Genomic DNA, 16,744 nt, shown 5'->3' with positions numbered 1-16,744 from the left:
TTATGATTCTAGCTCCAACAATGCAGCAACATCTAGCAATACAATAACAATACACACATAATGCAAAAGTTTAAAAAAGGATAAGAAATTAAGACATATCAGAACGAGGTTCATAACAAGGTTATGACCCATAATATGTGATTGGTCAATTTCTGGAGCCCTGTGAGAAATGTCCTAAAAGCTGATTGGAAGAAAACAATACATGGTAAAGGTGGCATACACATTTACAAGATAAAAGCTAACCTAGCAATGATTTGAAAGATCAACTATGTAGAATTTATCATATCAAATTATAAAAAAGAGGTCAACACACAAGTTCTTACTTTGTCTTCAGCGGAAATGTTAACATAAAGGAAGCTATTTCTGTCTAACATAACGGAAGTTATCTCCAGGGATATGATTGCATGTTCTCACTTGTTTCCCCCATCCAGTTATATTCCTCTGTCCCCTGACAACTCTCTGCAGAGCTTCAGGGCTTTTTCACAGTGTGGCTACAGTACAGTGTTAACATGTGTTGTTGGCCTTCCTGCCTCAGGGCTACACAACCTGAAGGTAGCTCTGCTATACACTATGCTCTTAAGCTTATCACCTACACAGAGTGCACAAGGACCATTTGAAGAGGCAGGACACTTAGAACACCAGTTTTCCTCTAGTTTGCCTAGTTCAATCAACCACTAGTCAGTCTGGTTGCTTCATTCCAATTCCATCTTCAGGCCGGAGTCAATTGTAAATCCTAAACCAACAACAGGTAATAATCTTCCCCACCTCAGATTTAGAGCAATAGATTTAGGACCAGAGGGGCTCTCAGAGAGTTACATCAAATTCATGTGGGGTAAAGTAATTCTGCATTTGCTGAGGCTAAACTATGGTAATGTCTCAGAGGAAAAACAGGGGCCAATGGCCAGGAGGGAGAATGGGGCAGTTTAATTAGAGAGAAGTGAAAATAAGTAAATAATTAATTCATATTGTTGCCTCTGATAGTTCCACCTCCAACCTTCATGTCCACAGAGGAAAGACAACAGAAATGCCTGTGGTCAAGCTGCTGCTGTACAATGTATAGGAGTGTGTGTGTGTGTGTGTGTGTGTGTGTGTGTGTGTGTGTGTGTGTGTGTGTGTGTGTGTGTGTGTGTGTGGACTAAAAACAAACTAAATATAAATATAAAAATGTGTATAGTATGTGTAAACCTGAGTCAGTTAGACAGGGAATTTTTACTGGGATTAAATGTGTGTATATGTACACGTGTATATGTATATATGTGTATATGTGTATATGTGTATGTGCATATGTGTATATATATATGTATATATGTATTATTAAAAAATATATATATATTTCACCTTTATTTAACCAGGTAGGCAACTGCGACCTGGCCAAGATAAAACAAAACAGTACGACACATTCAACAACACAGAGTTGTGTGTATATATATATCCCATTTATTGCCTTATATACACATATATACAGTGCCTTGCGAAAGTATTCGGCCCCCTTGAACTTTGCGACCTTTTGCCACATTTCAGGCTTCAAACATAAAGATATAAAACTGTATTTTTTTGTGAAGAATCAACAACAAGTGGGACACAATCATGAAGTGGAACGACATTTATTGGATATTTCAAACTTTTTTAACAAATCAAAAACTGAAAAAGTGGGCGTGCAAAATTATTCAGCCCCTTTACTTTCAGTGCAGCAAACTCTCTCCAGAAGTTCAGTGAGGATCTCTGAATGATCCAATGTTGACCTAAATGACTAATGATGATAAATACAATCCACCTGTGTGTAATCAAGTCTCCGTATAAATGCACCTGCACTGTGATAGTCTCAGAGGTCCGTTAAAAGCGCAGAGAGCATCATGAAGAACAAGGAACACACCAGGCAGGTCCGAGATACTGTTGTGAAGAAGTTTAAAGCCGGATTTGGATACACAAAGATTTCCCAAGCTTTAAACATCCCAAGGAGCACTGTGCAAGCGATAATATTGAAATGGAAGGAGTATCAGACCACTGCAAATCTACCAAGACCTGGCCGTCCCTCTAAACTTTCAGCTCATACAAGGAGAAGACTGATCAGAGATGCAGCCAAGAGGCCCATGATCACTCTGGATGAACTGCAGAGATCTACAGCTGAGGTGGGAGACTCTGTCCATAGGACAACAATCAGTCGTATATTGCACAAATCTGGCCTTTATGGAAGAGTGGCAAGAAGAAAGCCATTTCTTAAAGATATCCATAAAAAGTGTCTTAAAGTTTGCCACAAGCCACCTGGGAGACACACCAAACATGTTGGAAGAAGGTGCTCTGGTCAGATGAAACCAAAATTGAACTTTTTGGCAACAATGCAAAACGTTATGTTTGGCGTAAAAGCAACACAGCTGAACACACCATCCCCACTGTCAAACATGGTGGTGGCAGCATCATGGTTTGGGCCTGCTTTTCTTCAGCAGGGACAGGGAAGATGGTTAAAATTGATGGGAAGATGGATGGAGCCAAATACAGGACCATTCTGGAAGAAAACCTGATGGAGTCTGCAAAAGACCTGAGACTGGGACGGAGATTTGTCTTCCAACAAGACAATGATCCAAAACTTAAAGCAAAATCTACAATGGAATGGTTCAAAAATAAACATATCCAGGTGTTAGAATGGCCAAGTCAAAGTCCAGACCTGAATCCAATCGAGAATCTGTGGAAAGAACTGAAAACTGCTGTTCATAAATGCTCTCCATCCAACCTCACTGAGCTCGAGCTGTTTTGCAAGGAGGAATGGGGAAAAAGGTGGCGCTACAAAGTATTAACTTAAGGGGGCTGAATAATTTTGCACGCCCAATTTTTCAGTTTTTGATTTGTTAAAAAAGTTTGAAATATCCAATAAATGTCGTTCCACTTCATGATTGTGTCCCACTTGTTGTTGATTCTTCACAAAAAAATACAGTTTTATATCTTTATGTTCGAAGCCTGAAATGTGGCAAAAGGTCGCAAAGTTCAAGGGGGCCGAATACTTTTGCAAGGCACTGTACATATATATCCTATTTGGGTGTATGTATGTATGCATGTAAACTCAGCAAAAAAAAGAAATATCCCTTTTTCAGTTGCCTGTCTTTCAAAGATAATTTGTAAAAATCTAAATACACAGTAATCTTTGGAGGGAGTTGAAAGTCCGTGTTGCCCAGCAACAGCCCCAAAACATCACTGCTCTAGAGGAGATCTGCATGGAGGAATGGGCCAAAATACCAGCAACAGTGTGTGAAAAAAGACTTACAGAAAACGTTTGACCTCTGTCATTGCCAACAAAGGGTATATAACAAAGTATTGAGATAAACTTTTGTTATTGACCAAATACTTATTTTCCACCATAATTTGCAAATAAATTCATAAAAAATCCTACAATGTGATTTTCTGGATTTTCTTTCTAATTTTGTCTGTCATAGTTGAAGTGTACCTATGATGAAAATTACAGGCCTCTCTCATCTTTTTAAGTGGGAGAACTTGCACAATTGGTGGCTGACTAAATACTTTTTTGCCCCACTGTAACTTCACATATCTTCATTGTAAAGGGTTTAAACACTGTTTCCTATGCTTGTTCAATTAACCATCAACAATTAATGAACATGTGGAATGGTCATTAAGACACTAACAGCTTACAGACTGTAGGCAATTATGGTCACAGTTATGAAAACTTAGGACACAAAAGAGGCCTTTCTACTGACTCTGAAAAACACCAAAAGAAAGATGCCCAGGGTCCCTGCTCATCAGCATGAACGTGTCTTAGGCACGCTGCAAGGAGGCATGTGGACTGCAGATGTGACCAGGGCTATACATTGCAACGTCCGTACTGTGAGACGCCTAAGACAGTGCTACAGGGAGACAGGATGGACAGCTGATCGTCCTCGCAGTGGCAGACCACGTGTAACAACACCTGCACAGGATCGGTTTATCCGAACATCACACCTGCGGGACAGGTACAGGATGTCAACAACAACTGCCCGAGTTACACCAAGAAAGCACAACCCTTCCATCAGTGCTCAGAGTGTCCGCAATAGGCTGTGAGAGGCTGGACTGAGGGCTGAGGGCTGTTGTAAGGCAGGTCCTCACCAGGCATCACCGGCAACAACGTCGCCTATGGCACAGACCCACCGTCGCTGGACCAGACAGGACTTGCAAACAGTCCTCTTCACTAATGAGTCTGGGTTTTGTCTCACCAGGGGTGATGGTCGGATTCGCGTCTATTGTCGAAGGAATGAGCGTTACACCGAGGCCTGTACTCTGGAGCGGGATCAATTTGGAGGTGGAGGGTCCGTCATGGTTTGGGGCGGTGTGTCACAGCATCATCGGACTGAGCTTGTTGTCATTGCAGGCAATCTCAACGCTGTGCGTTACATGGAAGACATTCTTCTCCCTGATGTGGTTCCCTTCCTGCAGGCTCATCCTGACATGACCCTCCAGCATGACAATGCCATCAGCCATACTGCTCGTTCTGTGCTTGATTTCCTGCAAGACAGGAATGTCAGGGGTTCTACCATGGCCAGCGAAGAGCCCAGATCTCAATCCCATTGAGCATGTCTGGGACCTGTTGGATCGGAGTGTGAGGGCTAGGGCCATTCCCCCCAGAAATGTCCAGGATCTTGCAGGTGCCTTGGTGGAAGAGTGGGGTAACATCTCACAGTAAGAACTGGCAAATCTGGAGCGGTCCATGAGGAGGAGATGCACTGCAGTACTTAATGCAGCTGGTGGCCACACCAGATATTGACAGATACTTTTGATTTTGACCGCCGACTTTGTTCAGGGAAACATTATTCCATTTATGTTAGTCACATGTCTGTGGAACTTGTTCAGTTTATGTCTCAGTTGTTGAATCTTATGTTCATACAAATATTTACACATGTTTAGTTGCTGAAAATAAACGCAGTTGACAGTGAGAGGACGTTTATTTTTTTGCTGAGTTTGTATGGATATTTTTCCCAAAAAAATATATGGGGGATTGGAAATGCTGCAGACAATTACATTGATGAAAGCAACATTCTATCTGCAATATTAAAACTTGTCCACCCCTTAAACATTTTTTAAAAAATGTAAAAAGATTTTCAAAACAAATCCAATTTAGATGAACTCCAATATCTATTGGGTGAAATACCACAGTGTGCTATCACAGCAGAAAGATTTGTGACCTGTTGCCACAAGAAAAGAAAAAACACCATTGTAAATACAACCCATATTTATTTTGTACTTTAACGATATTGCATATCGTTACAACACTGTATATAGACATAATATGACATTTAAAATGTCTTTATTATTTTGGAAGTGTGAAGTTTACTGTTTTGTTTATTATCTATTTCATATGTAAACATATGTTTCCCATTCCAATAAAGCGCCTTAAATTGAAATTGAATTGAGAGAAAGCGAGAGAGAATAAAGGGGAATATAAAGAGCTGGAGTAGGGGGCAAACACATTGAGAGAAGACATTGAGTTTGTTGCTCCCCTCCTTTGCATGGTAATGAGGTGAAGTTGTTCTAGCAGCAGTCAGCAGCACCTCAGAGTAAAATGAGGGTCAGTACACAGCCACTTGAGGGGAACAAATTCACAGCAGGGCGTTAGAGAAGCAGAAGGGGGCCTCAGCACTGTCTGACACAGAGCAGAGTAGAGTATCCCCAGCCCTCCCCAGGCAGAGTGGATGAGAGGGGGATGAGAGGGTGGCAGAGTGGTGCGGTACTCATGCCAAGGCTGAGAATAGTGGTGACCTTCTGGAGGCTTCTCTTTCTCCCTCTCATTAAATGCATAACAAGACACCCGCATGTGTGAAGAAATTCCGATTTTCTATGCCTGTTGTGCTTTGTGAAACTGTCCAGAGCTGATCCACTTCCAAGATGTGGCTGAGCAGCATTACCTGGTGAACAGCGTATGTCTGCCTATTTCTGTCTGTCCCCCAGGGACAGACAGTCCAAAACAGCTGCTGCTCAAACCCCCTCTGGACACATCTCTAATACATACACAGCATGTGTGCCTTCTGTTACAGTAAACATCTTATTGAGATTAATTGAAAATTCACTGATATGCTCAATGTAATTTATTACCTTCTTTACCTTTGAAGCTTACATGCTAAGGGGCTTTTGTACTAATGGTGAGGTGATATCTTATAAATTAACATCAGTAAAAACAGGTGCCACATGGAGCTGTGGCAGTAGTTATCTTTACATTCATGTGCTGCATGTCAACATGTACTCTATTTTCTGCTGTATGCGTAGATGATCACAACCATGATTAATACCTAAACTGCTGCATGTATAACTCATGAGAGAGTGACTTGGGAAATGGAATGGAAATGAGATGGGAGCACAGCTGTAGAAAAGTTGATAGCTTGCATAGGCCTAGTTGTTGGGTGATAATGTGACAATACAAACATGGCAGCGGCCAGTGTCATTTCACTAACTTGCTTGTAGTCCTCAGATTCTTGACTGCATTGTTATTGAACTCAAACAGTGAGTCACCGGAGAAATCAAGCAGCAGTTCCATAATGTGTTTGACTGAGCTCCACACCGCTATCCCAGGTAAAGTATACACAGTGTGGTATTTGCTTGTCTATTAATCCCTATAAGCATCGTATGGTGGAAGAGAAGCCAATTTGAAGCTTGAATGCACATTCAATGCTCATTGGTTTAACACTGGAAAGGAACTAAGAAAGGAACGCTAGACACTGTGAACCAGGGATTGCCCTTAGGAAATATTATGTCCAGTGAAGTCCAGTGCAACCCCACATCCACTCTAGTGCATTGATGAGTCATAGACAAATGTGCACACCCACACACACGTACATTCATATCCATTGACAGGTTTCTAATGGCCACGACCTGTCACAGCAGCAGATACTGTAGATTTGAAGTTGTATTAGGTTGAGAAGGACTGGGAATGTCAGTGGAGTTCATGAATACTTTACACCTAAATCAAAACATTATCTTCGCGCTCCTAGGCAAAGCGCTGAAAATTACATATGGGATGAATTATCCAAAACACAACACTGTGTGCACCTACTTTCAATTTGCTTCACAACTCCAACCATGTGAATGCTGTTTGGTCATTTGGGGTGAGGAAAAGGATATTTGGTGTTCACGTATCCAACTATCCTCTGCATTAGATTTAGATATAAACCGTGGATAGAATAGTGTGAATCTGTGAACATATGCTATCCCATTTGAAAACTAATCCACTTATATCTGTAGGAGACATTAATAAATCAAAGAGAAAGCTTTTAAAGCTTTAACCCCCATGCATTATGCAACTCAAACATATGCAAATGCACTGCTGTGACACTCCATTGTAAGCATTGTTTCATTAAAAAGGCAATTAGGCATAATGAAGCTCACAACCCACTTAAAAATGAGGGTGTCCGACTGAATTTATATGGTCTCGCAATCACCTTGATGCAAGTAATAAACCATTCGCTTGGTGTGGGGTCCAGTTATCACTCAAAAGTAAATACTAATTTAAAGGCCCAATGCAGCCATTTTATCTCAGTATCAAAACATTTCTGGGTAGCAATTAAGTACCTTACTGTGATTATTTTCAATTAAAATGGTCAAAAAGAAACAAAAATAGAGAGAGCAATTTCTCAAGCAACAATTTTACAAGGATTGTCTGGGAGTGGTCTGAGTGGGGAGGGGAAAACTGAAAACTACCTGTTATTGGCAGAGGTTTGGAACTCTTTCTTTTTGGTCTATTAACTAGGCAGGCTAAAACTCCATCCCACCAAAACCGTCTGACATTTATTTTCAAACAGCTCTTACACTAAAATGGCATTATCTTAATTTTTTACAATTTCACAGCATTATTCCAACCTCATCATGCTCCCGAGTGGCGCAGCGGTCTAAGGCACTGCATCTCAGTTCTAAGAGGTGTCACTGTTGTCCCTGGTTTGAATCCAGGCTGCATCACATCTGGCTGTGATTGGGAGTCCCATAAGGCGGCACACAATTGGCCCAGGTTTGGCCGGGGGAGACCGTCATTGTAAATAAGAATTTGTTCTTAAATGACTTGCCTAGTTAAATAAAATAAAAAAATTGAGGAAAATCATGTTTCTGACTGCACTGGGCTTTTGAAACTACAAATTGTCAATATGTTCTGCGGCTTATCATCCCAATCCTTGGCTGTAGTTAGTAGAGAAAGAAGTGAGAGTAGCTTGGATGAGAGAGCCACACCAGGGGAAGAGATGAGACACATTGTGATGGCCATGAGTGACATTGCATGGAGGACGTGTACCTCCCAGATAGCAATGGCAGCCATTTGTTCATTAAAGCATCAAACATTCGTCCCATAGCAGCTGCCTATTTAAATAAATATGCAAATTACTACATTTCTATTCAAAGGCTTCTTTTGACTTCAACAAGGTTTCTAAATAACCCAAGGGACACAATTCTTTCCATGTGAATAGACCCACCTGTCAGTGACTTGAAATTAACATGTAAAAATTGTTTGAAGTTCCCACTTGTTCGGTGCTACTATCTTTCTCTCAGATATGGTGGTGAGGAGGAAGAGAGAGAACATCATCTTCACTTTAAAGGTTAATGCAATTATGCGATCAGTCCCCCCTCTCCCCAAAAGCACAGCAGTCAACTAATAAAGAGCGTGGGGCTTTAATGCACACAGCCGTTTTAATGGCCTGTAGCAGTCATCATTTGGTAAACAGAGCTGGAAAATTCATCCAAACCGAACAACATAAATAACATGGCAACTGAATCAAATGGATGAGGAAATTGCTACAGCTTGGCAAAAGACAAGACGCTTCAGATAAAAATGCCTAAACCAATTATTGCCTCACTTGCATATAAATATTCAGGTGGCCCAGCAGCCTTTCTGGTTTTGTTTTGTTTTTCTACCCAGTCATCAGTTCAGTTCATGGAAAAGCTCTTGGAATAAATGTAAAAATATATCCCTTCCAAACACAGGAACAGTCTGAATGGGTAGAAATATTCGGTGTATTTGGTTCACAGCCAAGCCGTTAAGAGTGAAAGGTTGCTGGTTCGAATACCTGAGCTGACTAGGTGAAAAATCTGAGCAAGACACTTAACCCTAATTACTCCTGGAAGTTGCCTTGGATAAGAGTGTCTGCTAAATTACTAAAATGTAAATGTAAACTGACAGTACAAAACATTAAGAACACCTTCCTAATACTCAGTTGCACCCCCTTAATTTTTGCCCTCAGAACAGACTCAATTCGTCGGGGCATGGACTCTACAAGGTGTCGAAAGCATTCCACAGGGATGCTGGCCCATGTTGACCCCAATACTTCCCACAGCTTCCCAGAGTGTCAAGTGTGTTGGATGTCTTTTGGGTGGTGGACCGTTCTTGATACACACGGGAAACTGTTGAAAAATACAGCAGCATTGCCATTCTTGACACACTCAAACCGGTGCACCTGGCACCTGTTACCATACCCCCTTCAAAGGTAATTAAATATTTTGTCTTGCCCATTCACCCTCTGTATGGCACAAATACACAATCAATGTCTGGGGCGACAGGTAGCCTAGTAGTTAGAGCGTTGGACTTGTAACCAGAAGGTCTGCAAGATCGAATCTGTTGTTCTGCCCCTGAACAAGGCAGGTAATCCACTGTTCCTAGGCTGTCATTGAAAATAAGAGTTTGTTCTTAACTGACTTGCCTAGAGGTAACAAAATGTCTGAAGGCTGAAAAAATATTATTTAACCTGTCTCCTCCCCTTCATTTACACTGATTGAAGTGGATTTAAAAAGTGACATCGATAAGGGATTATAGCTTTCAAGTGGATTCACCTGGTCAGTCTATGTCATGGAAAAAGCAGGTGTTCCTAATGTTTCGTACACTCAGTGTAAATGTAGGTGTGCTCTGCACACAACCTTTGCCCTCAGAACACAGCCAAGCCATGGATATCAAAGCTCAACTACAACTCTCAGTACAGGGATGGATTACATGCCAGTGTAATGTAAAGCAGCCCAGGAACACCTGCTGTACATATCTAAGCAAACACAATTTGCTTGGTGGGTCTTGGCAGATATGTCTCAATTTCCCTCCCTACACATGCTCCCTCTGTGTGAGCAACCGCTGCTTTCACATTCAGGGGTAAACTGAGAAACAGCATGTTTCAAAAGACAGTGCTTTGATTTACTTTGCCTTTCCCAGCAGGCAATGTGACAATACAGCACAGCGATAATAATACAAGGATTTCTCTAATAAAAAATCAACCCACAGACTGCTGATATGCCAAATGATGAATAATGAACTACTGAATCAAAGCAAAAAAAGAAAATGACAAGTATTGAATACCACCACAGTCTATTGATTCATGAATATTTAATTACTTGCTGTGGCTATTCAAGGACAAATAGATGGCTGTAACATTAGGCCTAGGCCCTATTTTTTTAAATCTGCATTACAGTATATGGACTAAATAGAGGTTTATATTCAAATTATTTATACACTTTTTTATCTGCTCAAAACTTGTATTATGGTATTTATTTTATGGAAGACAGCATCCCACAGGACAAAAATTGGTTGAATCAACGTTATTTCCATGTCATTAAAAAAAATCTATGTGATGATGTTGAATCAACGTGGAGTAGTAAAGTGTCTTCTCCCATCACTTGCTCATCTTACAGGTGCTGGGATGCAGCAACCGGTGGTAATGGTGAAAGTGCAGACATCCAACATCTGTACAGGCATCTGTTAGCAGCCTCATCTGTGTCCTGCCACCGTGTTACCCAGACCCTTAGTAGGACAAAGGTACTTCAACAGTAATGACGCGTCCCCAACGTGCAGCCAGCCAGCCAGGGCAGGCAGGTCAGGAGGCTGAGGCTAGATAGAAAGGGAGCCAGGGAAGACCATAGTCATGTGGTGAGGATTTAACTACAGTAGACCAGGAGACCAGGATAATGGACAGCGACTCACTGCTGTGATTTTGATTCTGGCCAGCCTACATTACTAACATAAATCAACTGAGAAAAGAAACTATTCTCTATTATCATGGAAACAATCATATCTTCATTATGCATTATGCAACTACGAAGAAAAGGCAGAGAAGAAGCTGCATGCTCTTAATGGCATTTTAATGCTAATTGAATCAATTCTCCTCTTCTCTGGTTTCTGAGAGGAGTATTTTCATGATAGAATGCTAGTCACGTGAGGCCTTTGCTAGCTGCAGGTGTTGACACTGGAGTCGTTACTATCGATAATGATATGAGACATTAAAGACAGGTTGGTGTGTAACGATAAGCCACATGCTGGTTGGCATGCTGAGTGCTAGACATCTGAAGTGATTACTAAAGATGATGACACAGGCCCCCCAGTGACAGACTGAAGTGAGAGTGATGATAGAGTCTAGAGAGGGGAGTGAATTTGCCTCACACTAACACGGCAGCCATGTCTTGTTCACGTGATACGATACCGGTAAGGAGAGCCTCTGCTGTAGCATTGACAAGCGTTAAGAACAGAATCATGCACACAATAATATACGCAGTATTATCACTATGTTTATATCAATTTCTGAGGGATTTGTAATATATATCTTAGATACTGTTATTGTTTACCTGGCTTTACAGTTTCAGCTTCCAATAACTCAGTTCCTATTAATCCTAGACCATTGTCAAGTCATTATCTGAAAACAAACAAAGCAACTTTTAAATGCTTTATCTATTCAATCTCCCTAACTCTCTCCCTGGTTGTGCTCTACCTGACACAAATACACATAAACCCACGCATGCAGACACACACCATATACAGTTGATGTCAGGTTGGAGTCATTAAAACTAGTTTTTCAACCACAAATGTCTAGTTAAAAATACTGGGGGCAGTATTGAGTAGCTTGGCTGAATAAGGTGCCCAGAGGTGCCCAGAGTAAACTGCCTGCTACTCAGTCCCAGTTGCGAATATATGCACATTATTAGTATATTTGGATAGAAAACACTCTGAAGTTTCTAAAACTGTTTGAATGATGTCTATGAGTATAACAGAACTCATATGGCAGGCAAAAATCTGAGAAAAAATCAAATCCAACCAGGAAGTGGGAAATCTGAGGTTGGTCGTTTTTCAACTTATTCCCTGTTGAAGATACAGTGGGATTTGGTCATGTTGCACTTCCTAAGGCTTCCACTGGATGTCAACAGTCTTTAGAACTTAGTTTGATGCTTCTACTGTAAAGTGGGGGAGAGGGGAATGAGTCAGAGGTCTGGCAGAATGCTTTGAGCTTGTGACGCTCGTTCACGTGAGAGACAGCTCTGTTCCATCGCAATTCTACAGACAAAGGACTTCTCCTGTTAGAACATTATTGAAGATTTATGTTAAAAACATCCTAAAGATTGATTCTATACATCGTTTGACATGTTTCTACTGACTGTAACTTTTTGACATTTCGTCTGCTCCTAGTGAATGCGCTTCGTGACTTTGGATTTGTTTACAAAACGCGCTAACAATAGTAGTGATTTGGACATAAATTATGGACATTATCGAACAAAACAAACATTTATTGTGGAACGGGGATTCCTGGGAGTGCATTCAGAGGAAGATCATCAAAGGTAAGTGAATATTTATAATGCTATTTCTGACTAATATTGACTGCACAATATGGCGGATATCTTTTTGGCTTGTTTGGTCTCTGAGCGCCGTACTCAGATTATAGCATGGTTTGCTTTTTCCGTAAAGCTTTTTTGAAATCTGACACAGTGGTTGCATTAAGGAGAAGTGTATCTAAAGTTCCATGCATAACAGTTGTATTTTCATCAACATTTATGATGAGTATTTCTGTAAATTGATGTGGCTCTCTGCAAAATCATCGGATGTTTTTGGAACTACTGAACATGACTCGCCAATGTATACTGAGATTTTTTGATATAAATATGATTTTTATCGAACAAAACATATATGTATTGTGTAACATGAAGTCCTATGAGTGTCATCTGATGAAGATCATCAAAGGTTAGTGATTCATTTTATCTCTATTTCTGATTTTTGTGACTCCTCTCTTTGGCTGGAAAAATGGCTGTGTTTTTCTGTGACTTGGCTCTGACCTAACATAATCGATTGTGGTGCCTTCGCCGTAAAGCCTATTTGAAATAGGACACTGTGGTGGCATTAACAAGAAGTGTATCTTTAAAATGGTGTGAAATACTTCTATGTTTGAGGAATTTTAATTATGGGATTTCTGTTGTTTTGAATTTGGTGCCCTGGACTTTCACTGGCTGTTGTCATATCGATCCAGTTAGCGGGATCTCAGCCCTAAGAAGTTTTTAACAAACTATAGTTTTGTATCACAATTCCAGTTCACAAAATAGATGGCATCATGAGGGAGAAAAATTATGTGGATGGAAAATTACGTGGATATATTGAAGCAACATCTCAAGACATCAGTCAGGATGGTAAAGCTTGGTCGCAAATGGGTCTTCCAAATGGAAAATGATCCCAAGCAGACTTCCAAAGTTGTGGAAAAATGGCTTAAGGACAACAAAGTCAAGGTATTGGAGTGGCCATCACAAAGCTTTGACCTCAATCCTATAGAAAATTTGTGGGCAGAACTGAAAAAGCGTGTGCGAGCAAGAAGGCCTACAAACCTGACTCAGTTACACCAGCTCTGTCAGGAGGAATGGGCCAAAATTCACCCAACTTATTGTGGGAAGCTTGTGGAAGGCTACCCGAAACGTTTGACCCAAGTTAAACAATTTAAAGGCAATGCTACCAAATACTAATTGAGTGTATGTAAACTTCTGACACACTGGGAATGCAATGAATGAAATAAAAGCTGAAATAAATATTTCTCTCTACTATTATTCTGACATTTCACATTCTTAAAATAATGTGGCGATCCTAACAGACCCAAGACAGGGAATTTTTAATAGGATTAAATGTCAGGAATTGTGAAAAACAGTTTAAATGTATTTGGCTAAGGTGTATTTAAACTTCCGACTTCAACTGTATATTATCAACACAGAGGCCCTCTGAGGACTTTGTGCACTCATTAGACCTTCAAATATGGCGCAAGATACCACAGCATCTAAAGAGGAAACATAAGAGGGAATACAGAGAAGCTCCTATTAAGAAGGATTTACTGCCAGTTCCACTGCGTTTTTTCATTGTTCTCCACTAATCAGGGACTGACTTAGACATGGGACACCAGGTGTGTGCAATGAATTATCAGGTAGAACAGAAAATAAGAGTTGAATACCCATGGTGTAGAGGATGGGGTGTTCTGTGGTCACTCTCTGAGCTGTGACAGTCATGACTTATTCATTCACCTCATACTGATCCAGGATCATCTGCAGAGAGAGGGTACATTACACTCACTCACCAATACTGGGGTATCCAGGGGTGGAGGGGTCTCCCCCAGGATTCAGGGTGACCCCAAATGCTTTGTGCCACAGACTCTGGTCACGGGGGCCGTCACAAGGGTCCATGTAGAGGAGTACACCCCCGAAACCCATCTCTGCCAGGAAGGAAATCTGTGGAGAGAAATATACACAGCAGTCTTATAAAATGGTTCTATTCTACAATAGACAGAGGCAATAATAGAGAGAAACAGATTCAGTCACATACAGAAAACATATTGACTATTATTCCTCCACACAGGCTAACCCATATTCTTAGCTTCTCAATACTGTATATTCCTCCACACAGGCTAACCCATATCCTTAGCATCTCAATACTGTATCGCATTGACACCAAGATAGTTTTGACAGATACAGACATTTCCATGCACATCAATGTGGACTGTGCCCTAGAGATGGAGCTATAGCACTGAAATGCATAGATCACATAACCCGGATGCTGGAGGAGAGTGGCACATTACTGTAAGGGAGCAGGTATGTGGAAATGTATTTTAAACCAGAGGTCATCTGTGACATTTGATGTACAGAAGGAATAACAGTAATACCCAGAATAAATTATTCACTAGGACACGTGCACATACTCATGTGGACGTATCAGAAATATTTTTGCTATTTTCACAGCAGGAATTATGAGCGCAATAGCTGGCGGTGGGGCATAAGGGCTAGGTTTTGATGAATAAATAAATTGTATGTGTGACAAGAGCTTGGCCACTCACTGGCCGATCAACGCGTTTCATGGCTTAATACTGCAAGCCTTTGTCTCAAGCTCTGTAGGTTATTGACGGCCATTGCATTGTCATCAACTCCAATACGGCAGGGGGCACAAAATATTATTGTCCTAGTATATTGTGGATTGATACAATACAGTTTATTAAATAGCATTGGCAACAGCAAGGACAAATAACAACAGTAAAAAAAACGATGTTTGCTCAATATGTTTGGAGTGTTGACAGTCAACATAGTTGCAATTGGATCAATGAGGATAGGCCTATACATGTCTTTACGCATTGCACTTCTCCTCAAATAAAAAATACTAGGTTCCTGTAAATGTAATTGGATATGTGATGTACGTTCTCAATAAGCAGGATATACATTTGAAAACTGAAGTTTACATACACCTTAGCCAAATACATTTAAACTCAGTTTTTCACAATTCCTGACATTTAATCCAAGTAAAAATACCCTGTCTTTGGTTAGTTAGGATCACCACTTTATTTTAAGAATGTGAAATGTCAGAATAATAGTAGAGAGAAGGATTTATTTCAGCTTTTATTTCTTTCGTCACATTCCCAGTGGGTCAGAAGTTTACATACACTCAATTAGTATTTGGTAGCATTGCCTTTAAATTATTTAACTTGGGTCAAATGTTTTGGGTAGCCTTCCACAAGCTTCCCAAAATAAGTTGGGTGAATTTTGACAGAGCTGGTGTAACTGAGTCAGATTTGTAGGTCTCCTTGCTCGCACACGCTCTTTCAGTTCTGACCACAAATGTTCAATGGGATTGAGGTCAGGGCTTTGTGATGGCCACTCCAATACCTTGACTTTGTTGTCCTTAAGCCATGTTGCCACAACTTTGGAAGTCTGCTTGGGGTCATTGTCCATTTGGAAGATTCATTTGCAAGCAAGCTTTAACTTCCTGACTGATGTCTTGCGATGTTGCTTCAATATATCCACATAATTGTCCTCCCTCATGATGCCAACTATTTTGTGGAGTCCACCAGTCTGTCCTGCAGCAAAGCACCCCCAAAACATTATGCTGCCACACGGTTGGGATGATGTGCTTCAGCTTGCAAGCCTCCCCCTTTTGCCTTCAAACATAACAATGGTCATTATGGCCAAACAGTTCTATTTTTGTTTCATCAGACCAGAGGACATTTCTCCAAAAAGTACGATCCATGTTCAGTTGCAAACCGTAGTCTGGCTTTTTGTATGGTGGTTTTGGAGCAGTGGCTTCTTCCTTGCTGAGCGGCCTTTCAGGTTATGTCGATATAGGACTCGTTTTACTGTGGCTTATATATACTTTTGTACCTGTTTCCTCCAGCATCTTCACAAGGTCCTTTCTGTTGTTCTGGGATTGATTTGCACTTTTCGCACCAAAGTACGTTCATCTCTAGGAGACAGAACATGTCTCCTTCCTGAGCGGTATGACGGCTGCGTGGTCCCATGGTGTTTATACTTGCGTACTATTGTTTGTACAGATGAACGTGGTACCTTCAGGCTTTTGGAAATTGCTCCCAAGGATGAACCAGACCTGTGGAGGTCTACAATTTTTCTTTTGATTTTCCCATGATGTCAAGAAAGAGGCACTGAGTTTGAAGGTAGGCCTTGAAATACATCCACAGGTAAACCTCCAAACGACTCAAATGATGTAAATTAGCCTATCAGAAGCTTCTAAAGCCATTACACTATT

The 16,744-nt window shown here is 40.8% G+C and overlaps 1 protein-coding gene across 1 annotated transcript in view; it reads right to left on the bottom strand.

Moving 5' to 3' along the window:
• The window catches only part of LOC110524461 (inactive N-acetylated-alpha-linked acidic dipeptidase-like protein 2), a 282,881-nt gene that overhangs the window by 122,333 nt on the left and 143,804 nt on the right, over positions 1 to 16,744 (bottom strand). The window contains exon 5 of the mRNA XM_021604123.2: positions 14,298 to 14,448. Within this exon, the coding sequence (XP_021459798.2) occupies positions 14,298 to 14,448 (151 nt within the window). The remainder of the gene's footprint in view (positions 1 to 14,297; positions 14,449 to 16,744) is intronic.

Source organism: Oncorhynchus mykiss, chromosome 5, assembly GCF_013265735.2.
Source record: "Oncorhynchus mykiss isolate Arlee chromosome 5, USDA_OmykA_1.1, whole genome shotgun sequence".
NCBI lineage: Eukaryota > Metazoa > Chordata > Actinopteri > Salmoniformes > Salmonidae > Oncorhynchus > Oncorhynchus mykiss.
This window is presented reverse-complemented; position numbering and strand designations above follow the sequence as displayed.